Consider the following 26536-nt stretch of genomic DNA (forward strand, 5'->3'; position numbering starts at 1 on the left):
TTCCCCATGCCACGCCCCTCTCCATTCCTCCTCCCTCCCCCCCCCCCAAAAAAAAATAACAGTTTGGAAAGTGGAAGGAAGAAGCAGTTGCTTAGGCCCCATCAATGATCTGCTCGAGTGTGAAAACGTTGAAAAGATGATTGATACTCCTTTCTAATTCAATTTCCAGTGTCATCATCATAAGTGTATGCTCTGTAGGGATAATTTCATCAAAACGAGAGAGATAGAGGTTGGGGGGGGGGGGGGGGGGACTGGAAAGAAGCTCAGAATGCATCCAAGGCGGCTGACATTTCTCTTCTCTTCCTCGGCTAAGTATTCGCACAGATATAATCTGCAGAAATACCCTGGAGGACTGGTTATAATGTCAGGCTGGTCTTACTGATTGCTCTTTGAATCATAGGGGAGTTGGGTTTCCCAGAGTCGTGGAGGCACTTTTCAAGTGGCTTTTGCTTTCACGGATGAGGCTTATCATTTGTGCTAACCCTCTTTTCTCCCCCCACCCCCCCCATCTCCAATTTATCCACCCAGTGAAGAGCTTCTTTACTTTAACCCACCCTCCCCCCCCCCCAATAAAAATAATGATAATAATAATAATAATGAGCCTACAATCTAGCAATGGCATGAGCCTGTTTGTTGTAGAGGGCCCAGGAAATAGAGATTTCAAAGGAATTTGATAGCCCATCTTTTCTCAGAGCATCGGTCTTTAGTATAAATGTTCTTCTCTAAGATAGATTCACGTTGCAGAATATGTCATGTTCGTTCGTAGGTCATGCAGGATGCCAGCCAACCTGTCTGAATTTAGTCCTCATCGGCAGGCAGAAAACAGCTCTCACAGTGCCCAAACTTCTCCCAAAGGATGATTTCCTTCTTGTCTGCAGTTTTGATAGATGTTTTTGTGTGTGCATGTGTGTGTGGGAACCCACCATCACAGTATGCTTGGGACGCCTTCATCACAGTAAGCGTGTGTCAAATAGAAGGGACAGCTAAATGAATGAAATTTCTATCTCTTGGTCACATGTACGGATGTGGCAGTGGATTATATGTTTTGCTTTTGTCGTTTAGGGTTTTATTTGTGCTGATAGGTAAGTGGGGGAAGGGGGGGGGTTAGAGAACCAATAAAAAAAGTGTGAATGAAAGTCTGCTAATGTGCTGAGGATCACCCCCTATGCCTAGAGTGCTGTTGACATCCATTATGCAGTTTGGAGTGGTGAGTGAGGAAGCAGCCACGCATAAATCCATACTCATGTGTGCGCCTGAGGGCGACATAGATGCACATTGGAGGAGCGACGTCGGCGAGAAATGGATATCATTTGTGTGATGCTTCACCCAGTGATAACGACTTGTGTTGCTTTGAGAACAAAGTGCTCAGTTGCTTTGAACCTACGTTTTTTGTTATTTTTTTCAGAATTTACCCCTTCTCATGAAAGGCACAGAGTGGTTTTCTCTGATCACAACTGTGCATTATCGAGAGCAAATTTCATCCGAGCTGTTGATTCTTGGAGAGAAACTTTCCCTCTCTGCCTGAAACTGATGATGGTCGTACACTGACTTGAGTGTCTTTGAGCTATCGTGCTTTCAAGGAAGCATCGGAGGAATTAAGTCCCGAGGTGAAAGGGAAAATCAATCACCTACCCTTTGATTTCCTTTATGAAACCGAGTTTTATAAAGGAGGAGGAGGGAGAAGTCTCTATACTCATTCAGGCTACGTCTCGCCGCACTTCAAAAAGTCCCTGAGCTAATTAATGAGCCATTCTTTCCTTACAATGTCACCTCGGATGATAATAGCAAAGTGTCACGAGAAAGCACTCCTAACCAACCACCAATACCACGGCCCATTCATGATGAGTGACTTTAATAGAACAAAGGTTCTTTTGTGTGCGAAGAAAAACTGAAAGTGGTGTAACTCATCGGTATGATGAAGGCAATGAAAGTTTTGGTCAGGCAATAAGTAGATATCAAGTAGGCTAATAATATTCAATGAAAAGCGCATCCCAAAGTTCTTTGAAATTGTAATTGCCTAGGTGAATACAGACGAATTGTCCCTTTATGACTTTGGGTTGTTAGTACTAGCAAGACATTATCCACTTCACTCCTGATTCATATTCCATGTATAGGCCTGTATTGATTGATATCTTTATGTCTATACTCATTGAATGATTGTTATCCCATGGGCTATACTTGCACACTCTGATATCTTCACAAATCTACATTTGTCTTCCTTAGACAGGATGTAATGTATGCAGAAACATGTTGTGATGTTGCACAATATATGCTCTGCAGTTCCTGATCAATCAATTTCCTTTCCTTGAGCAGTTCTGCAGGCAACCACTATGGTATTGCAGCAAGTCCCCCCCCCCCCCCCCTTGAATTATCCAGCCCCATTTGCACAAATGTGTGTTTTACAAACACAATACATTAAAGGGGAAGGCTAGTAACTGATCAGTGGGAATCAGTGGAAATGCTGGGAGATGATTGTTCCAATCCTTATGGGATTCATTCAAGAGTTCATTGTATATCTATTGTTGTGTGAAAATGATTTGCTTCAGAATGGTCTCATATTCAAGTAATGTGCAGTTTAATGCTTCCAGGTTAGCGTCCCTGGTCAGTGACGGAGCATTAATCTGCACATTACTTGAATATGAGACCGTTCTGAAGCAAATCATTTTCACACAACAATAGATATACAATGAACTCTTGAATGAATCCCATAAGGATTGGAACAATCATCTCCCAGCATTTCCACTGATTCCCACTGATCAGTTACTAGCCTTCCCCTAAAGAAATAAGTAAGGAAATTCAAGCAAAGTAGGATGGTAACATTTTCACCATTTATGTAAATGCTATTCAAAGTTTTGCTATGAATGTCACTCTGTATTATTAAGGAGAATGACTATAATATTTTCAAGTTGAACAGATATCATTTAAAGAAGATAGAATTATTTTCGAATTTCAGTGTTTCACATTTCCATGAAAATAGGGATATTGGTGGTGACCATGCATATGAAGCTTAGATGATCACTCCTTTTCTTTTTAAATTTTTGATTCCCAGATGATTTACAGATTTAGTCAGTGTTTTACCCCTCCAGATGTTTTTCTTCTCTGCTCTGTTCTCCAACAGCCCCCCACTTTGTCGGCGATCCCATCGAGTACAACGGCAAGATGTACTTCTTCTTCCGAGAGGAGGCATCAGAGGCCAGCAATGTGGAGAAGATCGTCTACTCCAGGGTGGCCCAAGTCTGTGTGGTAAGTCAGCAGTAAGACAGGCTTAGTTTAATTCGTTATGTGCCATGGTGTAAATCCCTGCGTGCCACATTCTGAGACAACAACTTAGTCGTGCTTTGGGAAAATATTCTGTTTTTCAAATTGCAGATTTTTGTTATACTGTGGACATGTAATATGCAAAGTTGTAGAGAAAATGCCAAGCTTTGCCTTGATGGAAATTGTATGACAAATCTGTGATTGGTTTTCTTTCATATGGCCTGTAGCTACATTATTGTGGAGGCATGACTTTTGTTCACAAAACAGTGACAGAATCATATAATTTACTTGCAAGTCCAGTAGGGTACACCACTCGATAGTTGATCACCGCATAGAATGCAACCTACACGTGTACATGTGACAGAAATGGAATCGTGAGAAGCGTTTGGCGATTTATCGATTGGCTTTGGCGGGATTGTGCGTTTGAGCAGAATATACGAACTTGGCACGCCGTCGACTTAGTCGAGCGTGTGAACATGGCACATAAAGAGTTAAAGGTCTTGTGTGGTAATGTGGGACACCCTCTGGAGATGATTAGACTCTAGGGTGTATTTTTTTCTTGTTTTTTCTTTGTTTTATGTTGGCTGCCATTGTTGCGTGATAATGTTGCTGCAAAATATTAGACAGTCTCACTGGTTGAGGGGGGAAGTATGAGTATGCAGTGGCAAGCTGTGCTCATGTGTCTTTCTTAATGGTTGTATTTGATTTATGGTTTCAAGTAGCTGTAAGTTTTACCTTCAACTCAGTGGTGGATACGTTGGCAATTGTAAAAGAATGTAGTATGTATGCTAGTGAGAAGCTGGAAGCAACACTTGCATTACTAGTATGATGCTATTATGTATATCTCAAGCACAAATGCTGAACTGTACACCCAAAAAGCATTTAATTCACAAGTATTGTTCCCATTCTCTTCAGAGTCAATAGCCATTGTTAGTGAATAGTTTGTTTAATGTAGAAGTAATGCTTGTGATGTGCATATGTATGTTGTATGTTTTACATGCATATGTTTGTGTCTGCATATAATATATGTAAGTTTTTTGTTGTGTTTGTGTGTGTGTGTTTGTGTGTGTGTGTGTGTGTGTGTGTGTGTGTGTGTGTGTGTGTGTGTGCATTTGAATATGTATATGTGTGTGACAGGTATTTTCAAGCACTCAAGGAAATATTACATGTACCAAGCCTACCACCTTTCACCATGCCCATGTTGTATTGGCGAGACTATGTTTATAGACATTCTCTACGGTGGCGCAGTGCGAAGTAGGTTACATTGGCAGCGTCTTGCTCCTCCGCCCCCGAAGATCCGGTGTGGTGTGCAGGCCAAGCGAGAGGTGACCACTCGCGGGCAGTGGCGTGTGGTCAACCAGAGAGGCAGAACGGATGGGCAGTCTCGCCGCCCACCACTGAGGTTCAAGAAAATAGGTTTCGGCAGACCCCTTAATCCAGGTTCACTTGGAGTTTAATGCAATTAACACCAGCTCAGAGCACAATCTGTGAGAGAAGATTTACTTACAGTAGTAAAGATTTAGCTGCTGGTACTTCTTTGGAGTACTAAAGGAGAGGATTCTGTCGTAACCAGTATTGAAACTAGTGGCTTTTCCATGTAATTCTGAACTTTCCTTCGGTTCTACACTCCCTAAACTCCCTGCTCTTATTCCAATCTGCCTCATTGGTGTTCAGCCTCAATGGAGGAACTTGTGTCGAAAGTATTGTGGCAAGGGAATTAGGGCTGAAGTATTTTTTTCTTGTATACACACGTACGCACGCACATACACACGTACACACAAAACAACAAAAACATGAAAACCCTAGGATATCATAACAGGAGAAATTATTTTTTTGATAGGAGGAAATTTGGCATTTGATTTGTCATTTGATTCATGGCAAAAATAGAACAGTTATATGATGCTATTTCTGTATGCAGACATAAATGTAATCATCTGATACATTCATCTTTTATATTGACAAACAAGGAAATAGCGAGGACTAATGTGCTGTTCTGGTGCCAGTCATCATGACAAAATCAAATCTCATTTTTTCTTCATCCGAACATTTTTAGAGCTTACATGACTGGACATTAAAATCCTTTGTTTTCCTTGGTCCCCAGAGCTATTGATAGAGGCAATAAGCAAAAGCAGGTTAATGGTAGCTCATTATAATGTCATGGTCTAGAAAGCAAAGCAACCCTGTTGATATTTTTATCACATTCTGCAGTTTGATGATCATATGAAAAGTTATAGGTCATTAGTACAACAGTGTGGCCTTTGCATTTAGAATGCGAGAAATCAAACTTTTAGAGAATATTTATTGGAAAGGACTTAGAACCTTGAGGAGCTGTTGTGGCCCCATGGATAATGATCGTGAACAAGAGATCTGGGCCCCATTTCATAAAAGTTGATATGAAAGCAACTCTTGCTAGAATGACAACTTCCCATAGCAACAGCCAATCAGGAAGCTGGATTCTTGTCATTACCATGACAATGACCATTCCAGCAAAAGTTGCTATCATATCAACTTTTTATGAAATGGGGCCCTGGAGTTCCCTCCTTCAACCTGTAGAGGACAAGCTGATTTCCCTATAACACATGTTTCCCATAAACACCTGCTCAAGTAAAGTCAGGACTGGTCTTCCATGGGTTAACTTTCCTGACTGTAGGGGTTTGTGCCCCTGGGCAAGACTCTTAATCCTCATCGTCTTGTCCTCTTAGAGGGGACTTCCATCCATCAGTCTTGTGGTTGCTGAGATGAGGCTTGCTTTATAGCATTCATTGTTCATGTAATTGTGACGGCATAAAATAAATTATTTTAAAAAAGTCAGGTTAATACCTGCTTCATTCTAAACTGGTCTAATATTCTAAGAGTGTTTGTGTTACAAGTGCAATTTAAGAATTTCATTTTCGTCTATGAGATGCAAAGTCTCAGAAATTTTCCTTTTTTTCAATAGAATTTATTGTATCTGTAAATGGACAAGAAACTGAGAGGCCCCGAACAGACATCTGATTCAAGATGATATCTTCACATGTTGCTTACTGTTTTAAGTCAGCCTAAACTTGAATACTAATTTTCAAATCCTAAGTTGCAATGTATTACTACTTTATAGTTATGGAGTGAGAGATCTTAGGCTTCCATTTCCCCTTCTTTGCCAATTTTCGTGGAGAATGTGTATATGGTACCTTAATATTCATTTCATCAATATGAAATATTGCATGCAATGCCAAGCTGTGTTATATCGGCCGTGAATCAAATTTTGTAAAATATCAATATTTATATGGGGCAATGTTTGCTTGAGGTGAGTCACTCCCGATTAATAGCAAGAAACTCATCTCAACTCTGGCCTCGGCATACTCTCGTTTCATTGAGCTCGGCCATGGGTGCACATTTCTCATGGCAAAATATAATGATCTTCCCTCATCAATATTAGGAGTATCGCTGAGGCTCACTTTAGCATGAGTGTACAGTTCGATGGTTCATCTCTCCATAGAGCTATAGCGAGGCAAGTTTATTCCAGGACTGGCATAATAAAGGATGGCAGCAAAGAGAAGGGTAACAAAAAGGTTCTTATTCTTCAGCCCGCAAGCACTGGTTGAAAAACAAAAATGTGGGGAAACTTCGTTAGAATATCCCATAATCTGGACTCAAATCCCCTTTGTTTTCTCCGATTGTCAGCACCAAATTGGGGCCAATTTGTATCAGGAAATTATCGCTCATGGGAGAGCATACATGTCTGGCTGGAAAAAGGTCAATGCGCCCCGACAATGATTTCATAATTGTGATTACTTTTCCACCCGTCTCCCCACAGCAGCCACCACGGTTGCCGATCGAGTGCAAGGGTGAAGACGTAATTCGTTAGAGCCTGCCTCATTTGTCGGCGCATTATGGGGTTGGACAGATATGATGTATGATATTACAAAGGGGAAGAGAAGCAGAGCACGCTGAGCTGCAGAGAGAGAGAGTAGGAAACTGGGAAGAGGGCAACAGAGAAAAGGAGAGAGAGGGATAGAGATGAGGAGAGAAGGACGAAGATGAAGAGAGCAGGACGGAGATGAGGAGAGTGGGACGGAGATGAGGAGAGCGGGACAGAGATGAGGAGAGAAGAAAAGAGATGAGGGGAGAGAAACAAAGATAAAGAGAGTAGGATGGAGATGAAGAGAGCAGGACGGAGATGAGGAGAGAGGGACAGAAATGAGGAAAGAAGAAAAGGGATGAGGAGAGAAGGATGGAGATGAGGAGAGAAGGACGGAGATGAGGAGAGAGGGACAGAGATGAGGAGAGAAGGATGGAGATGAGGAGAGAGGGACAGAGATGAGGAGAGAAGGATGGAGATGAGGAGAGATGGATGGAGATGAGGAGAGAAGGACGGAGATGAAGAGAGTAGGACAGAGATGAGAAGAGAGAGACAGAGATGAGGAGAGAAAGACAGAGATGAGGAGAGAGGGACGGAGATGTGGAGCCTAGCTTTAATAGTGTGTTTGTTCTGTCGTCATTGGGCTTGTCTTAATAAGCTAGTATGATGAGTGAATGTATCTGTATGTATGTATACATATTTATGTATGTGTGTGTATGTATGTATGTATGTATGTATGTGTATGTGTGTTGGTAGAATGTCAGCTTGGTGTGCATGCATCATCTCTCACCTTAGGGTCTTGGCCAGGTTGTGTTTTCATCATCAGAGGTTAGCGGTTGCAGCTGCCCGTGCCTATGTAGAGCGAGGTAACTGTGGCATGCTGTTAAAGGCTTTTAATATCTCAAATTTTGACATTTTAATGTATCGGGATGGAGGGGGAGCTAATGTGCTCAGTACCCACTTCTCCTGTTCCGAAAATCTCCCCTGGGAGGGTTGTATATGAAGGGAGTAAGAGGCATTGGATTTGGAGGGCAAAATTGTGTTGACGTTCACTGTATGGTTACCCTCAGTATTGCCATATCACTATGTTATCTGTATGAATATAGGCCTAATTGATATAAAGGAGGATTTGAAGAAAACTGATTCTTTTTCAGAATTGAATATTGGTTAGGACAGATACAGGGAAGTGAATGCCTCATTTTCAATGTTTAGCATTCTGCAAAACTTCTTTACTTTCAATATTCATTTTAAGTGCAGACTGGAGATTGGCCTTGTCATTTTCATGCACACGCATGTGCAGATATAATCATGTTTGCACGTACTGAAATATAAGATATATACTTCCGCATTAGTGTGTCCTATAAAAGCATATTAAAGATGACTGCACTCTACACTTATTTCTATATGACTAATCAATATCAGATTGCATTTAGGCCTATATGTGTAGGAATTGTAAGATGTAGATAAGTATCTGTGATCCTTTCCCAGATTGCTCTGCATTTTGAGCAAATTTTGAGGGTTGAATTGCTTTCTTATAGGCCCTATATCCTCATCAAATTCTTTCTGTGTCATGTTAGTGCCATCATCATCTCCTTCTTAATTTTAATGTGATTTGACTTGATATTGTATTCAGCAGTATTAGGCCCTAATATTTAAGACCATTTCTGCATTCAGATCCACCGAGCGTACATGGTCGTTTGTTGATTGTGTTTTTGTGAAACCCTTTCTTGATGTTCCCTCCACCTCCCCGTCATCGTGAATGCCGGGCACGGAGCGGATAGCTTCTTCAGCCCCACTTCCTCATCCCACGCATGAGAAACGATGCAATGGAAGGAGTTAATGGCCAAGATGCAATTTGCGCGGAGCGCAAACATATTTAATCAGACGCCATCGCGTATTGTGGGGGAGTAACGCCATCTAATTGGTATCACGGCCCGGTTTTTCTGACTTTAGCCGTGGTGGACTTTGCGGGGAGCCCTTGCCCGTCATTAAAATGTCAGTTGCGAGTGCACGTTCAAATTGCCGGGGCCCCGGTGGTAATTAACAATTTACAGGCAACTGGCTGTGTCATAGTCTTAAGATACAGACCCACACCGTGTAGTTATATTGCCACCTCACGTCTTGAAGTGTATGCCTCTATGGGTCATGGAGAAGTCAGTCAGATTTTTCACACTCCAGGGATGTGAAAACAGCAGGCTATTAGGCCGGAGAACAGAAGTCAACATGAATGACATTTGATCAATTTTGTGCATTAGGGCAAAGTTGTCTAGCCAGCCTCGGGATAACAATCCCATTAAAGCCAGCATTTCTCAGAGATTAAAAAGGAAAGAAAAAAAAAGTCCCATGCATCCAGTGACAACATGTTACAGTTGTCCCCACTTTAGCAAGACAGGCAGGAGGCGTGTCCTTGCCACCCTTGTGTGCGGTTCTCAGTGGACCAGTGCATATGGAATGTGATGCTGTTGAAATTACGGACCACATGTGTTGACTGTATAGTGTGTCTCTGTGGTGAGTTTTGCTGTGCAGTTGCATGAATAGCAACTTGAACTGCCACATCCACATCTTTTTTTTTTTGGGGGGGGGGGGGGGACTGACACAAAAATAATCGCATTTTAAAAAAAACCAAGGTAAAAATGAGCAGACAGTATGTTGCTGGAGATCAAGAGAGAGTAGATTATACACAGAGGAAATCATAGTAGAATGAGATTTTTAGAAGCCTGTCGCTGCTCCTCAAATACTTTTGCTTGCTAGAGTATGAGTTGCCCCAGCAAGATCAGCAATTTCAGCATGCTGCTATTTGAGCATAAAATCCAAGTTTCACAGACACGTGCATAGTGCTGCTTGTTCAGTAACTAGCTATAATGATTTTTTCAACAGGCAGACTGCAGCAGAATACATAATATGTCAGCGTATGATCCAACAAAGTCTACGATCTAGTCACATATTAACAATTTTCACAGAATCATGTCTTGTTGCGAATCCCAGGCGACTTCTTCCTTCTTCCTGCCCGCCCTTGGCTGTATAGTGAAGATGAACAGATGAGGAAATGTGATTGATATTTCCACTTCTTGCCAGGAGCACACTTCCCTTGGAAAGGTCGTGGGTGCCCTGGATTCTAGGATAGGGGTCGTTTCTTTTCCTTGACACTGCCACTCCTTGTCACATGGAAATGGAAGCATGAGCCGTTTGTTTAACATTGCTTGCACTGCATAAATAAAATGAGACTCCTATGAAGCAGGTTTATCCTTTTGCATCAGTGCCAAAAAAAATAAAAACACCAATAACTGAGCAGGATTTTGTTTGGATAAAGTTGGTGTTAATGTTTACAAATTCTTGAAAACTGAGCCCTTGACTTACACACACACACACACACACACACACACACACACACAATCAGCACAGTAGGCATTTGTCTTATTTTGATTTTGTATGTATGTATGTGTGTGTATGTACAGCTATATGTGTGTCTGTGTGGGTTTAGAAAAACTTTTCCTTGTCTGTATTTACAGATCTGGATTTATCAACAAAGCATCTTGTTTCTTTGAGACATGTTTGAGGTAGTCTTTCAAAGAAAGAGCTTTGAAACAAAAATGTATGACATGCATCATATGATATTTTTCCTGTTTATGATACATGTCAAGTGCTTCATAAACACCAAAGAGAAGTTCATCACTGTGCTGGATTATAACCAAACATCCAACATGGATCATGCATTGAGCCGACTGTATGTGCTCAACATCTGCCAGAGCTACTTTTACAGCATATCCCTTGTGTGTGGTTCTTCCCTGTAGTATCTTGCTCGAATTTCATGTGTTATCTCCCACACATCACAGCATGAATGTTTAGATGAGGGTAGAGAGATAAAGTAAATTCGCTTGGAGGGGTTAGAAAAAGACACTTTTCAGACGTAATGACCGACCCGGGGCCTGCGGCGTGATGGAACCGTAACTCTTTACGAGTTTCACCTCACCTGCAACCCTGACAGAGCCTTTTAATCTTGATATGAGTGTGAGAATGTATGAGAGTAGTTCAGACAGACAGACAGACAGACAGACATTCAGATGAATAGATGCACTAAAGACAGAGAGATAGGCAGCTGGCAGACAGACAGACAGACAGATAAAGTGTTGTGTACACTCCAGGGCAAACAGGATCACTGTCTGTCAGGCGTACTTGGAATATTGCAGCCAGATGCTTTCAAGGACATAACCTGTCAGGTAAATCTCAAGAGGGGAGAGAGGCGTGAGGGGCAAACCTTGCATGTGTTCACAGCAGAGGATAAATTACACCACCAGGTCTACCTTGAGGATGAAGGCTATCAGCAGGGGTATGACATCTCTTGCAACCCATCTTGAATGTTTTGAAATGAAAAGACATCACTGAGGACGTGAGGTATAATAAAGGGGCATAGTCCCGGTAGTGTAGTGGGCGCTGTTGATGATACTGCCGATCACCGTTAGCATTGATATGAAGATTACCGAAGTTGAGCTGTCATCACGAGTAAAGTGCGTAGGTGTTGCTAAGTAACGTTGCCTTCGTTGTCTTCTCTGCGCATCGCGCAGTCTGTAGTAATGCCAGGGTGTGTGCATATGTGCTTGTTATTATGACATCACAAAAGAAGTTTGCTAAAGCTGTCATCCTCCTCAGCCGAATCATGAGCCAAACTGTGATCGGACCACTGACTACAGTGGATCGGACTTCTTCGGACTCAGGGAAGTGGGCCAAAGCGTAAGCGCTAAAAAGGCGTCGATAGCGTAGGTCTCTATAGGAAACTTACGCCGTGCGCCCGTGTACGTATTTGACTAAAACACCGGGACCATGCACCTTTAAAATGTATGCCCAATTGGATTTGATTCAGACAGATAGATATATGGGACCTATAGCTAGCTAGATAGATAGATAGATAGATAGATAGATAGATAGATAGATAGATAGATAGATAGATAGATAGAAAAGGAGAGAGGGAGGTTCATATTTCAGGATAGCTTTTGGAAAAAAAAATGCTTATTGAGTAGATTTACATGGATTCTTTCAGCTGTATGGCTCTGTAGTGGGTCATTACTTATCTTCCCAACTGATTGACTGATTTGAAAAATAAAAAAGATTGGTTCAAAAAGAGAAAGTGGGGCTTTCATTTTACATTCAGTTTTCCTTGCCTTATGTTATTCTAGAAAATCACCTGAAATGCCAGATCATTAATGCCTTCTTGATTCTCGACAGATTTTTTTTCCTCAGTTGTAGTTTTCCCACTGATTCTGCCGATAGATTAGCTTACATGGCATTTTACATGCAATCTTTTGGTGCATAGCTTGGAAATGCCTACATCATACAAATCAAACTTCAGACTTATAAAGTATACTGGTGTGTGCATATGCTCAGTTTTCCGTCTGATGCCCTAGTGCGGAAAGGCGCGTGGCATTTCTACTGCAGGCAAGTTATCCTTGATGTGTTGGTCGTACCCCTTTGTATCAGCTTGTTGTATCTTCAAAGCTCACCCAGAGAATGGCATTGGCCGGTGAGAAAATCAAATAGCGGCAGGCAATTACCCTAAATTCCGACATTCATGAGGGAAACAAAGATCCTACACATGTGTAATAGTTGAAGCAGCCTTTCTACCAGGGCACCCTGCATTACCATTAGGCGGGCTGGGCATGGAGGTGTGAGAAACAGGGTCCCTGGTCTGGCTGGGTAAGGCAACTTGAGGCCCAGCACCTCTTTCAGTCAGATGAGCAGCAAGAGTTGTTAGCGGGCGGGACATGGTCTAGACGCCCTTTGCTTACCCTCGGGTGTTTGCCGAATGAGACCCCGTGGCCATTCAGACTAGCCCCTCTTTTGGTTCTGTCGGCGTGGACAGAATTCTATTACCAATCTCTGATGCGTTTCGCGGGGTTGGTTTCAATTGTTCCATAGTATAAACCAGGGAGATGTAAACAAGAGTGAGCCCCTAGAAGCCTGTTTATTACCCCTGCAGTGGAAGTAAATTCCAGAAATACATTTGAAATAAAACACTGGTACAAAACATTGGAGCTGTGAGGACAACAATGTCGGGGGAAATACTGTGTCATTGTAACACCACGTATACTGCTTTTAAGAGCAAGTGATACTAAACTTGTTATTTATCAAACCAGCATTCTGTAAACAATTGCAGTACAAAAATAGTCAGAGGTCACGGTGTGGTAGTACAGCTGTACCTTTTCCATTTTCCCCTCTCTTTTTTTCTGAGAGCAGAAAATCGTGCTCTAAATGGCAGTAAATATAAGGCGTTTGAGAAAACAGTTTCACATTCAGCTGCCTGTCTCATGTCAAACCTGTTTAAAGTGCCACGCCCCTCCCCTCCCCCCTCTTCCACACATGTCATATCACATACCGTTTTGTCCGGTAGGTTTCTGATTTATGCATCAACTTTAGAGAATAGTAGCATCAGGGTTAAAGCTGTGACCAATTCAAGGGTCATAAATTGAAGATATGACAAATTAAAAGGGCAAAATGTGACAAGTAAGAAATGGGCAGACACACTAGTCCCTCTCAAGGGGATTTCTGCATTCTTTCACTATAGAGGAATGCAAGTCAAGAGTTTGACAAGTGCAAGATTGCTGTTTATGTGTAATTTGGTCTTATGAATGGCAGACACCTTGAATTCCTCCTTCCTCCCCCCTCCCCCCCCCCCCCCCCCCATATGATATATATATAGGACATTGGCAAGCATAATTATGTTGTGAGTAGCATAATGTACATAATGTACATACCCAAGAAACAGTATGTTGTGCATTGCTACTAGACTCCTCCTATTTCAATCTTCTACAACTACAGAAACCTTCTTGGACTTCATGACAGGACTGATGTTTCTTTTGGGAAATTTGATAAAAATGAAGAATTTATCAACTGGAATATAACATTGTATTCTGTGGAAGCTTTTGCTTTTGACTTGAACATCAAATTTCTTTTAAATGTAGGGTACAAAGATCTTTATCTCCTGTCTTTTCTTTGTGTGAAATCACTATATAGCAAAGAGTTGGAAAATGCATTCTAAGATGATTTTCATTAAAGGCCATTTCCAAAGGATCTTCAGCAAACTGGTATTGTCAAACCAGAAATATTTGTGGCACAGATTGTAACCCACATTCTTTTTCGCACCATACATGTAAAACTTTTGTGAAGCGCCACTGGCAATCAATGCATTGTGCAGACAAATACTTTTACATGCATTTTACTTTTGCAAATCGTAGCTCCTCGCAAAATTCATGAAAGTTTCGTGCTCACGAATGTTTCTGGTTTTCCAAGATAACTTATCTCCTGCGCTTACAATTAGGGCTCTCGTCGTCAATGGGATTTTTGGTAGAGAGCCAGGGTTTGACTGTTACCCCAAGGCTGAAAAAGAATGTGCCTCTTCATGTACAGGAGAATTATATGTGGAGAATTTTCTTGAGCCGCAAGTGAGAGTACGTATGCATTTGCACATTAGCTCGCTGAGTTATATCCGTATCCTGGCTACCGGAGTGAGGCGCTCCTCTCACCGCTTGATATATGGCAACCATCTCGGGTTAATATACAACTTGCCCATAAAGTAGGCATCCCATACCCGAAGAGCCCCGCTGATGAGGAGTACTAGTTTGGGGGGGGGGGGGGGGGGGGGAGGAGGAGAGATGGAGGGGTAGAGGAGGGTGAGGCAAGGGGGGCATTCTGCATCAGGCGATGTCGTGTTGCTCATTTCTGCATCCAGCTGCAGCAGCGCTGAGAAATCTGGAGGAGGCAAAAACCGGGAAAGAGAGGTAAAGAGTAATGGGATATTAAAAGAGCAAATGAAGATAACTAAAGAAAGAGAGAGAAGTCTGATGTCATTCTAGTACCCAAGTGACATTAATAATGCTGCTCTAAGTTTTTTTCAAAGAGAAAAAAGAAGGCAGAGAATATAAAGTGTAACAGAATCAAGGAGTGACATACAAGAAATTTGTCACAACATACTAGTGATAAGATGCGGGTGAAGACAAGGGAAATGAAATATATCAACTGAGAGAAATGGTGATTGGTGGACGGATTATTATCCAGCCGAGGACCATGTCCCAGAATGACATCGAGGGGAATTAGCATCAATATTAGTCAGCTTGTGGCACTGGATTATGATTTAGACCCAAAGTCTATCACATCTGACATGATTGATTTCATGAGTGCTCTATGGCTGGCATATAGGATGTATGTTTTTACCCTTTACAGTATGTTTGTCCTGCTCCCACTCTTTGGCAATAGAACCGGCCCTTAAACAAAGTGCTCGGGATGTGCGCAGATAATTGATGGGTGGTTGCATGGAGCCATAAATGTGTGCATCTCGAAAACATGGTGTATATCAGTGAGAGCGTGGCATTAATGTCCCTGTAAAATAATGTGTGGGTAATTTTATGCCAATGTTATGTTACCTGTGAGAGAAAAATGCAGAGATCAGAAATTCAAGGAGGTGGTGATTGCCAGGGGGCCGGCCAGGTAGAGTGCAGCCTACACCAAGGAAATATCAGACATTTCTGAGTTGTATGAAGCTCCAGCTTTTGCTTTTCACCTTCGATTTTTTTTACGTTTTTTTTTTCTTTCACGATTTTGTGATATATTTTGCTTCTCAAAAAATGTGTATAATTATATATACATATTGTAGCTTCTCATGGTATGATATGATAATGTAAATGGTGAATGAACGAATGAATGAATGAATGAATAAATGAATAAATGAATAAATAAATCTACTATCCAATGTAATAATATTGACAATCATATTTATTCACGTAGAAAAGCAAGGATAATCTGAACCAGAAAATACCATGAATACTAGTCAAGTATGGCCTCTTGCAGTTAGACATTGCAGATCATACAGAGGATCTCCCTCTGTTTTCAGTGGATGACGAATGCGCACATATGTGTTTTTGAAATTAATCATGATTTTGTAGAGAATTGATGCCAATCCACTTGGTTTGGGTTTAATCCCCTGCAGCCAGGCCTTAATACCTGACTACGGCAAACAGAAACCTTTATTAATATCCTGCAGAGTCGCTGATTTATGCTGTGATCTTTGCAAAAATGAACTTTGATTGCTGCTCCTCTTTATGTACCGTCGCCTCAAAATGTGCCTCTGCAAACTAATGAATTATCGGATATCTGATATGATGGCGTGGAAGTGATCTCACATAAATCTTGCCTCCTGTCTTGGTAATGATGTTGGATAAACTTATTTCTTTCATGATTTTATGTCAGTTTTGGGCAATGTGCAGCTCAGTTTGTTACCAAAGCACCATCTGTCATTTTCATGGCTGCAAAGTATATCCATTTACTTCATTCATAGGGGAAGACACCCTGGATAAAGCATCCACAAAAACACAAGACAGTCACATACAGACATATTGTCTTTAAATCCACTCAGAACTGCCAAATCCATCTGCTGCCACTGACATTTTACACAGAGAGCTGACATGTGGTAATGCAGGGCACGACATGAGCACTTGCCAGGGGCAAGTGAAATTGTGTGCTGGACAAGTGAAAATGTGAAAATACTCAGTTACCTGCCTGACTGAGCAAGTAAAATCTCGACTGTGGATGTGAAATTCAGAATCTCCTCAAGTCAATTCATCCATTGTTGTTATTTTGGGGGCAAGTTTTTTTTTTTTTTTTTTTTTTTTTTTTTTTTCAGGCAAGTTCAAATGGGAAAATGGATGATTCTACCTACTTGCTTCAATAGGAGAATGAAAGAAAATACAAATGTTTTTGCCCTCGGAAACGGAACCGACTGTCAAGAGTTCATACGAGCCTGATATTATTGTGTGCTACTTCAATGCAGTGCGCACAAACTAGTGATAGACCGACTTGACTTGTGTAGGGGAGATGAGCTCTCCTTATGAAATGGGCACTTCATTTTAATGGACAAGCATTAGATGGCATAAGGAGAGTTGTTGCTGCAGCTGATTCATCAACAATTTCTGCCTTAAATCAAACTACGATCCATTTCTTTCGTCTTCAATATTATAATCTGTTTGTGTTTTTTTTTTTTTGCTTCCTGTTTTTTCTGTCTTTCCATAGAATGATACGGGCGGAACAACAGGCATTCTGACCAATAAATGGACCACCTTTCTCAAAGCAAGACTCAGCTGTTCCACTGTTGGCGACTTCAACATGTATTTCAATAATCTGCGTAAGTCATTACCTTTACTGTCCTTTATTTGTGTCATTTTGATTTCTCTCTCTGAAGTACATGTCCCCAGTACTTGTACATATGTGATGTAGTGATTGCATGGTATGGAATGTGTTACCTCCGTCACTCCCTTTGTGGAAGGGATTGGTAGTTACTGCATTTGAATGTGTTGCCAACCATTATTTCATCTTTTATTAAGCAATGAGAGACAATTTATCTTCTTCCTTCCTCGAGTCTCTGACACTTCCACAATAAGATTTCTGTATGTGTGTCAAAGTAACAATAAAAGTTCAAGGCGAAGCGTTCATTCAGTTTTATGTTGCACATTTCCCTAATGTGGTTATTGTCATCTCTTCTTGTGTCATGGAGGTGATACTTTGTCTAGGCTTGAATGCTAGATTACAAGATTGGCAGTGTTTTTTATGTTGTTGGGTTGAAGCAGAGGACATATTCACACCACATAAACTTTGTAAAGACAGGAAGAAGAAACTCTGTTGTTGTTGTTGTTGCTGTTGTTGTTTTTTCTTTCTTTTTTTTTGGGGGGGGGGGGTAAACTGAGCATTATCATTGTTTTGTTTTTGTTTTTTTTTACAATAAATGTGTGAAGCTTACTTGACCACATTGGTTTCCCGTACTGGAGCATTTGCGGAAGAGGATATTCTTGCTAGAATTTGTCCCAACTGTTGGCCAAGAACTGTAGTTTGAGGAAGTGATTTGTGTATTGTGCACATTTCTTCTCTAAATGGTCAACTTAAAGACATGGTATTCCCATACTGCCATCTGCACTGGTTTTTAAAGCTCTAGATAGAATTCTGAATACATTATAAATGAGTGTACTTCTCAAAGTGGGATCCTTCCCTTTCATCATAAATCGTTGTCACTAAATTAACTATTTTTCTCTTGTAGAGAGTATGGAAGCTTGTCTTCAACAACAGTACAACTGTACACATGTATTGCAGTACAACTGTATGTATTGTTCTAAGTGTATTGGGGATTTGAAAATATTTATATATATCATCTCATATTTGTACCTTTTTATCTATCTCGTTTGCAGAGGGTATATACAGGTCCAAAGACAATCCCTATATACTGTTTGGTGTCTTCACAATGCCAAGGTAAGCAATTCTGGATTTAGAGTCAGAGCTGCATCTTTCAACTTATCTCAGTACTGGTGTACTTCATAAATAGAGAGTCACATGGGATAAATAAAAAGTCAATAACATAATTTGATAACTACAAGCCAGATGTGAGAATTTTGTGCTGAGGAAGGGGTACAGCCCTGTATCAGGTTTGCAGACTTGAAACTGAGCTCAAGTTAGGAGTGAAGTTAAAAGCTTTCAGATGCTAAATATATGTACACATCCAGAGAGATGCAACGACAAGTAGACAGGGCCCTGTTTCATTAAACTGTTCGTAAAGTTGAAATTTGCAGATGATAATGATTATTCTTATATGTTAATACACATTTTTAGTTGAGAGTGTATTTTTGCCCTAATGTAGAAGAAATACTGACATGTGATACAGTCATACTTTGTTAAAAAGTAAAGGGGAAAAAATGGGCACACATATTGGCACTTCATATTGCAGTCGTTCGTAAAGTCATGCGTCACTTTACGAACAGCTTTATGAAACAGGGCCCAGGTGCATGACAGGATAAGCGTATAAAATAACTGTCATTCTATCTCACATCGTGAGTGATGAGTTCCCCATCATGTACAGGTGAAAGTGATCCAGTGGTCGTTGTGGGGTTCGGTTTCGCAGGAGATTGAAGACAATGTATGCATGCACAAATCTTGAGTCAGATATGGCCAGAAAAGGGGGATGTTTGTATTCTGTGTGGTTAGTAGAATGTGCATCGATGGCGAAATGCATCCATCATTTACAACAGTACAATTTGTTCCCAGTAATAAATTCCTTTGAATGTGTTTCCATCTCAAAAAAGTGTGTAGCTCTGTGGTTGCCATCGACGATGCCAGTTCTGTTTTTACTCCCCAGTCACTTTGGTTCACCAACTTGAATCTCAAGTACGGTGCCTGCTCTCCTCCAGAGGGTAATTTTAGCGCGCACCATCATCAATTTCCCCTCTCCCAGTAGATTGTCTCACGAAAAATGATCTCTCTCTCTCTCACTTTATCACTTTGTACCTCCTCGTTCTCCGCACTCCAGTGCCGGCATAGCAGCTTCAGCCCTGTGTGCCTACGACCTGCGCGAGATCGCGAGGGTCTTCGAGACGGCCTCCTTCAAGTGGCAGGAGAATAGCGCCTCGCTCTGGCTCAACGTTCCCGCCAGTGATGTGCCCACACCCCGTCCGGGAACGGTGAGGGGCCATCTTAGACTTTTCCCCCATTGAAGATTTGTAGTTGCTATAAGGCATCCATGAGTAATTTCAGAATCAACGGAGACTCCCCCCCCCCCCCCCCCCCCCCCCCCCCCCCCGAAATTGTCTCTTTATATTGTTGGGTTGGAGTGTCTTTTTCCATTATCTCAGAATAAAAGTAAAAACTACCAGCCTCCTTTTTGTTGTCCTAGTTGAGCTGTTTCCTCACATATCTACAGATTAAAAAAAAAAAAAAATCAATGAACAAATGTCGAGGTAATGGATAAAATGTGTGTTTCTGTCATGCTTTGTGAGTTGATGAGAAAATGTCAGAACTTGCAGTTTATTCATGTCTTGAGAATGCATTTGGGTAATTTGGGTAATAATATGGCTGCTTTGGAAATAAATGTGCTATCCACAATTTCATGTTTGTTTGTTTGTTTTTTTCCTTGATTTTAAAATTCAAACCTTTGTGAATACACTGAGGTAGGCAGAGGACCTCTTTGTGAGGCAGATATGAGACAATTTGTGTATATGCTGACTGGTGGTCAGAGTCGTTGGGACTACACGCTTGCGTACCTTCCAGATCAACAGACTTAAACTCTTCATCTGTCTATGAAGAAAGAGTATTTGTAACCCAGTGGTTGAAGCTAATATTGCATTTCATGGGCAATCAGTAAACACAGAAACTTGGAAGAAAAAGAGACATAGGTTTACAAACTCCTTTGATCTTCTTGTACGTTAGAAGTGCTACCAGCACTACGCCATGGTGGAAAGACCCCTTGTGTAGTTGGGACTGCGAGAATTTCGTCATTATAACAAAATCTTGTTGAAACGGCCAAAGTATATACAAGCATGTATGGGAAATAATGACAGTTTTGCAGCAAAAATCCTCTTGTTCTAACAAAATCTTATTGTATCCATGTTTGTTTAAGTGGGCTTTGCGTGTTCAATGATTTGTCATGATTATTCCAAAATTGCTACCATCCCACAGTGTGCCACGGTTCAGCCGACCACCAACTACCAGAAACTGGCTCGCATCCAGCTCATGTCCACTCTGGTGCCCAACAAGGCAGACTACGACCTGACCGAGCCGCGAGCGGATCCCACCTCTGACTACCCCATCATGATCGTGATGGGTCAGCAGCTGCAGCGGCTAGTCGTCCAGGAGAAGGGGGTGTCCGGTCTCGACACGGACATCTTCTTCTTTGGGACTGGTAAGGTCACTCTCTTGTAACGCCATTCGCATTCATTATCTTTTTACTATAATTGTTACCCTGTACAATACATTGTTAATGTTTCACGGGGTAAAATTAGTTTTGCTTTGAGCAATAGTAAAAGTATTAATGATGATGATGATAATAAAAATAATAGTATTAGTAGTAGTAATGATAATAATAATAGTAATGATAATAATAATTAATATAATATATGACTTATTGCGGCAAATCTACTCGTGCTTAACGTGCATACATACTATTCAGCAATTGACAGAATCCTCTTAATCTGTTATCTATTTTTCACATTGAGTAATCACTCATTTTGAATTGTAATGAGAAAAAAAATAGAATTGGCAAACTTTAGTTTATTTTTTTCCAATTTTATTCAGATTTAATGCATTCAACCAATTTCATCTCTTTTTTCTAATATTGGATATGGGATGAACTTCATCGTTTCCAAGCTAATGAAGGCAAGAAAAAAATGTACATTTTGTTTGTTACATTGTAACCATGGAAGGCAAGTATGGTTTATCATTTGCTGATGAGGTACATGTTGAATATCATTAATTTTCTCTCTCTCTCTCCCTCTCTTTTTGTGTATTCTTCCATATGAAGACAAGGGTCATATCTTGAAGGCCTACGTCGAGAACAGCGGCGAGAACAATCAGCCAAGGATTGTTGAAAATATAATGCTGAATATTGGCAATAGCACCCAGGTGAGAGATGCATTGATGTCAGATGTCAGCATGTCTCTATGTTTGTTTGTCTACTTGTATCTGGAGGGTGGGAAGGGGGTTCATATCTTGTTCTCTAGTGACATAGAATCTAGTCTTTTCTGTGAAAGGGATGGTCAGTCCATTCAAGTTTTTTGCGGTAAACTGTCCATTCAGGACTCAAATTGGAAGTGATTGTACATAAGATGCTTTTGTACTGACACGCCCTCCTCTCAGTCTTGACATAATGGAACAACTTTTTTTAAGGCCAGCTTTGAGGAGATATGTCATTGAAGGTGCCACATAAATTCTCCCTGTCGACCAGATGTGTAGTGCTTTGGCACATAGAAAACGCATAGACTTCCTCCTCAAGATTTCCTGACCTGTCCAATCGTGTGCAGAGAGATCCATTGACCTCTCTCTCTCGCACCGAAAGCAGTCCCAGAGAGATTCTGAAAGTCTGTTGGAATAGGAAATGGCGTACGGGGACCAGAAGAAGGATTTCCCATCCCTGGCTTCGTCTTTCCTGGTGTGTGGGTCATTTGATCACACCACAAAAAAAAAAAAAAGAAGGGATAAGTAACGAAACCAGGACTTCCCAAAAAGACATAACGACAGAATGAAATTGAAAGAAAGAAGAATAAACCGAGAAGTGTGTCATAGTGAGATCTTGAGTAGGTTAGAACCAATAAAAAAAAGGGAATAAAAGTTTTTGATAAATGGCCCTTCTCAACTAGGTTCAGATGTAGATTAATCGCTTTCATTGTAATAGCAGTTAATAATAGATCATTGTGAGCAATGGGTTTTGCTTTCAATTTCCCCTCTAGAGCATCCTCGGCGAGGCAAGATTGTCATGACTTAATTTCTCACAGATATTGGATGTGCCAGAGGGTTTTAAAACACCTCTCTTTCCCCATTGAACTGATAGCTTGTTAATTGTGACAATGCCATGACACATCAGGCAGGGAGACTGCATCTTAGATCACATGATTAATCCTGGTGCTGCATTAGTTTTGATTTCTGGGAATAGTGTTGGCTGTTTATGAAGGTTAATTGCAAAGAAATGACTTTAATGACCATCTTTAATGACAATATTATGAAGCGCCTCTAAATAGAGGAAGCCACGTTTTTCTCTTTCATAGGCGACGATTGTTTTTAATAGTGAAAGCAAAGAAAAAACTGTGGCATCTGAAACGCAATTCCCCTGACCTTTTCATCAGAATTTTGAGGACTACAGAACACTGTTCTTGGATGTGATGATATTCAGTGTGATACTAAAGTGATGATATTCAATTTGATATTTAAAGTTAATTGATGTGTGTTTGCACTGCCATATGACACTTTAGAACAATTGCAATTTCTATGTCCTTTCGGTACATTGTTATATATTTTCTTCAGTACATCTTCAGGCTTTGTAATGCTATTTAAAGTTGTCACTTATTTGACAACAACACAACAGTTATACATGATCAGTAAGACTTGTTAGAGCCAAGTGGGCACTATATTGTTGCAAGTAAGTAGCCTTTAGAAATGAGTGATGAAAAAGTTAAGTAAGAAAGTGCCAGTGCTAAAAGTAATGTGGAGAAATGCTGTTTTCAAAAAAGTGTCAGGAGATTTTCTTTCCCCTAAACTTTAAATTTTATCAGATATTGGATGAAAGTTCATAGAAAAGGCAAGCTTCTCTACGTTCTGTTCTTTGGATTTTTGTTTTCTTTGTTTGTGTGTGTATGTGTGTCTTGCATGTGTGTATTTTCTTCTTCAGAACGCTATCAATGTCATGGAAATCACGTCAAATGGGTCAACAATATATGCCAGTACCGGCTCTCGAATCTACCGGCTGCCGACGGCCAACTGCGGCCGATTCGACACTTGCGTAAAGTGTGTGGAGGGACAAGACCCAGCCTGCTCGTGGGTCGTGGAAGGCGAGCCAGGGTGCAGGGCTTCGACCGATGGGTAAGAATATTTTTCTCCATCGAAGCCAATGTCATTGTGTCCCATAATACTCCTCCGACGGCATTGCTCTATGTCATGCCATCTTTTCATTTTTATTGTTCCCTGGTTGTTTGATCTGTTTTTGACATGTTACATTGTGATGGGGACATTTCTGCCTGGTTCGTATTGTGAGCAGTAAACATCTCAGGAATCATTACATACTTGTATATGTTTATCATCTTTCTTTTTCTTTTTTCCTTTTTTTTTGTATTATTTTCTTCATGCCTGTACAGGATACAAGACTTGGTCAATGGGGATACCACCCTTTGCCCTGTGCCGTCGTCAAGTAAGTACAAAGACTGACCAACGGCCAAGGAGGTGTTTCTCTGTCTGTTCGCCACTCGGCCCATTGGCCATTTGCCTCCAAGCGACGATTACTTCTGTACCTTCTTTCCAAGTTTTTAGTTTTTATTCCCGTGGCATATGCACAAGCACAGAACACGGATATGTGGTAATTCAGTGTTAGAAGCTGTAGCACATAACCACAAGAATCACACTTTAATATGCACCTTTGCTCTGAATCACAGGCTAGATAAAATTAAAAAGAGTCAAGGTTTGCTGTAGTAACTTTTCTGAATTGTTTTCTTTTAATTTTGTGAAGTTTTTGTTGGAGTATTCCCTCGATTTCTGTATATTTCATTTTATGCAGTACTGCACTTTTCAGTTTTCAAGCTCTTTTGTAATTGTAGTATATGAGGCTTATTCATAGGTCTAATGTAGATAGGGGTAGAAAAAAAAAAAGGTGTACAAATATTGCTGGATTTGTGTGCGTCTAGGACAATTTGCATTGTGTCTAAGAACAAATATTATTAACAAGACAGAACTTTGGAAGCCTGAATAATTCATTTTAGAGAAAGAAAGCAAGGCTCTAACAGCATGTCTGCATCTAGGTTCATTCTAGTGTTGCAGCATCATGCAGAAGGCACTATAACAACCCCTGCAGGCTTTTGCTAATAGCTGATTCAACGTGCAGGGCCACAGGAATGAGTAGTTGCTAAGGAGTGATGGGTGGTTAGTTTGAGTGCCGTCTGCTGCTGTCGAGAAATGTACAATTTGGACTGGAAATCGGGCCTCCATTTCCTTGGCATCTTGGGGACGTTATTATGTAAAGTTAGGAGACGACATCCCACGCAGATGCACAGTAACCCTTCTGCATGAAATAATCTGTTATGTCACAACTTGTTCGGCTTTCTGTTTGCATGCAAACCGGGTGAACAGTACAAAAATCCATCTTTGTCACGGCATGTTCTCACTTTTCGTTGACTAGACAGATGTATTTGTATGTACTTTGGCCTGCTACATACCCATATGCCACCTGTATATATGTCATTGGTATTACGGAACTCTTTTTATGTTTCTGTTGAGGTATATTACCCACCATGTTGACGACTTACGCCTTACATGTGGTTTTTATCACCAACTCATTTAACTATCTGTTACTTGCGGGAAGTTTCCCAGGAATGTTTTGAGGTGAAAAACTGATTTGAAAAAGAAAAAGTCCCAAACTCAAAGTCTGATTTCTGACTTTTGCTTTAAAGGGAGTCTCAAATTGAGCACATTTGATTTCAAATTGATCACATTCAGTAGACAGTTTTCAAGTCGTAGTATGTCTTGGGTTTTGTCCTGTTCTAGTTTTTTGTGTAGTGCACAAGCTTTAATTTTATAGACCACCGCTGAACTTAACAAAGATTCAACATGATTTCATTTCCCTATTTTATATGATTTATCATTGTTCATATTGTCTGAGAAAATGTCCAAATGCAGCAGAAATTATGATTTGGCCTTATTTTTACTCCCAAGCAACTGTTTAAAAAAACACCATGATTTTGGTTTTTAGAAAAAAAAAAGGAGGATAGATAAGACCCCCCACCCCTCTGGTAAGTAGTTCAGCGTTGGTTTTTAATGAATGCTCTCTCTTTCTGTTGCCCCGGTGCGTGTATCCTTGATTGTGTCTGTGTGTGCCTCAACAGCCACCACTAGTCAGACGATTCCCGCCACCCCCGTGGGCGAGAGCACCATGGCGACCTCCTCGCCGTCGGAGCAGACCACCGATGAGAAGAACCCGTCGACGCCCAAGCCCGGCCAGCCCCAAACTGGTACATCCACTGAGAGCATGGGGACTTCCCTTTCGCCTCCTCTCCACTCTCCTACCACTTCTCCTCCTCCTCACCGAACAACACCCTCTAAGACATCTCAACCACCACCACCACCACAACCAAACTACTCCACTACCACCGAGTTCCAACCCATCAACAACACAACCGTGATTGGACCAGACCCAGTTTGTATGTCCAGATTCCTCTTTCGCTTTAATGATTAAACCCTATTCATTTGATTACCATTTTGACCCATATAATATTATGTAATTCTGTATATTTTTGAACATTTTTTTTTATTCCAAACTGGTTGCTTCAATTGATGTTTTTAATACCAGTCTAATGTTGTTTTTGTTTTTGAAAATAGTATTCTTGTTGTCTGACTCTCATTCCATGCAAAGTTGATGAGTACTATACACACACATCCATTCCAAATCTCTGGCTGCTACTTTGTTGCTTGCGAGTATTACTACACGTATATATAATACATAAACTCTACACCGCCTCCGCTTTCACTCCCTGATGACTTCTTCCCCTCAATTTTGACATGGCAAACAAAGTGTAACAAGCTCTCACTATTGCCCTTCATTGTGTGAGAAAGCTTCTCTAATCCTCCTTAATTTTCACGCCAAGCAGTAGGTCAGTGTCATTAGAAAAAAAAAAATTAAAATAATAATAATAGTGATAATAATAATGGTGGGGATTAGGGGAGAGGATAGCATCTTGCAAAACTGATGGGGAGGGGGAGTAGTATATCCTTGCACTGCTCACAACCACGTACCACTTGCTTATACCACGTTTAGGGCAAGTACCCCTCTGAAAGCTGCTGTAGAAGTATCTCTAACCGGGCTAGTACCATGAAACCCCCTACCTTTGTTGGGAGATTATCTAAAATGTGATTCCTCACACACACGCATACATTTTTTTTTTTTTTTTT

General features: G+C 40.9%; 1 protein-coding gene across 1 annotated transcript in view; it reads left to right on the forward strand.

The window, feature by feature from the left end:
• LOC139741708 (semaphorin-1A-like) overlaps positions 1-26536 on the forward strand; it is a 139650-nt gene that overhangs the window by 93888 nt on the left and 19226 nt on the right. The window contains exons 8-16 of the mRNA XM_071652292.1: positions 3119-3243; positions 17150-17261; positions 18316-18376; positions 19428-19578; positions 20573-20795; positions 21414-21514; positions 23274-23464; positions 23737-23789; positions 25474-25788. Coding sequence (XP_071508393.1) covers positions 3119-3243; positions 17150-17261; positions 18316-18376; positions 19428-19578; positions 20573-20795; positions 21414-21514; positions 23274-23464; positions 23737-23789; positions 25474-25788 — 1332 coding nt within the window. The remainder of the gene's footprint in view (positions 1-3118; positions 3244-17149; positions 17262-18315; positions 18377-19427; positions 19579-20572; positions 20796-21413; positions 21515-23273; positions 23465-23736; positions 23790-25473; positions 25789-26536) is intronic.

This window comes from Diadema antillarum, unplaced genomic scaffold (assembly GCF_040938485.1).
Source record: "Diadema antillarum isolate AM-2024a unplaced genomic scaffold, OU_Dant_1.0 seq00000946_RagTag, whole genome shotgun sequence".
Taxonomy (NCBI): domain Eukaryota; kingdom Metazoa; phylum Echinodermata; class Echinoidea; order Diadematoida; family Diadematidae; genus Diadema; species Diadema antillarum.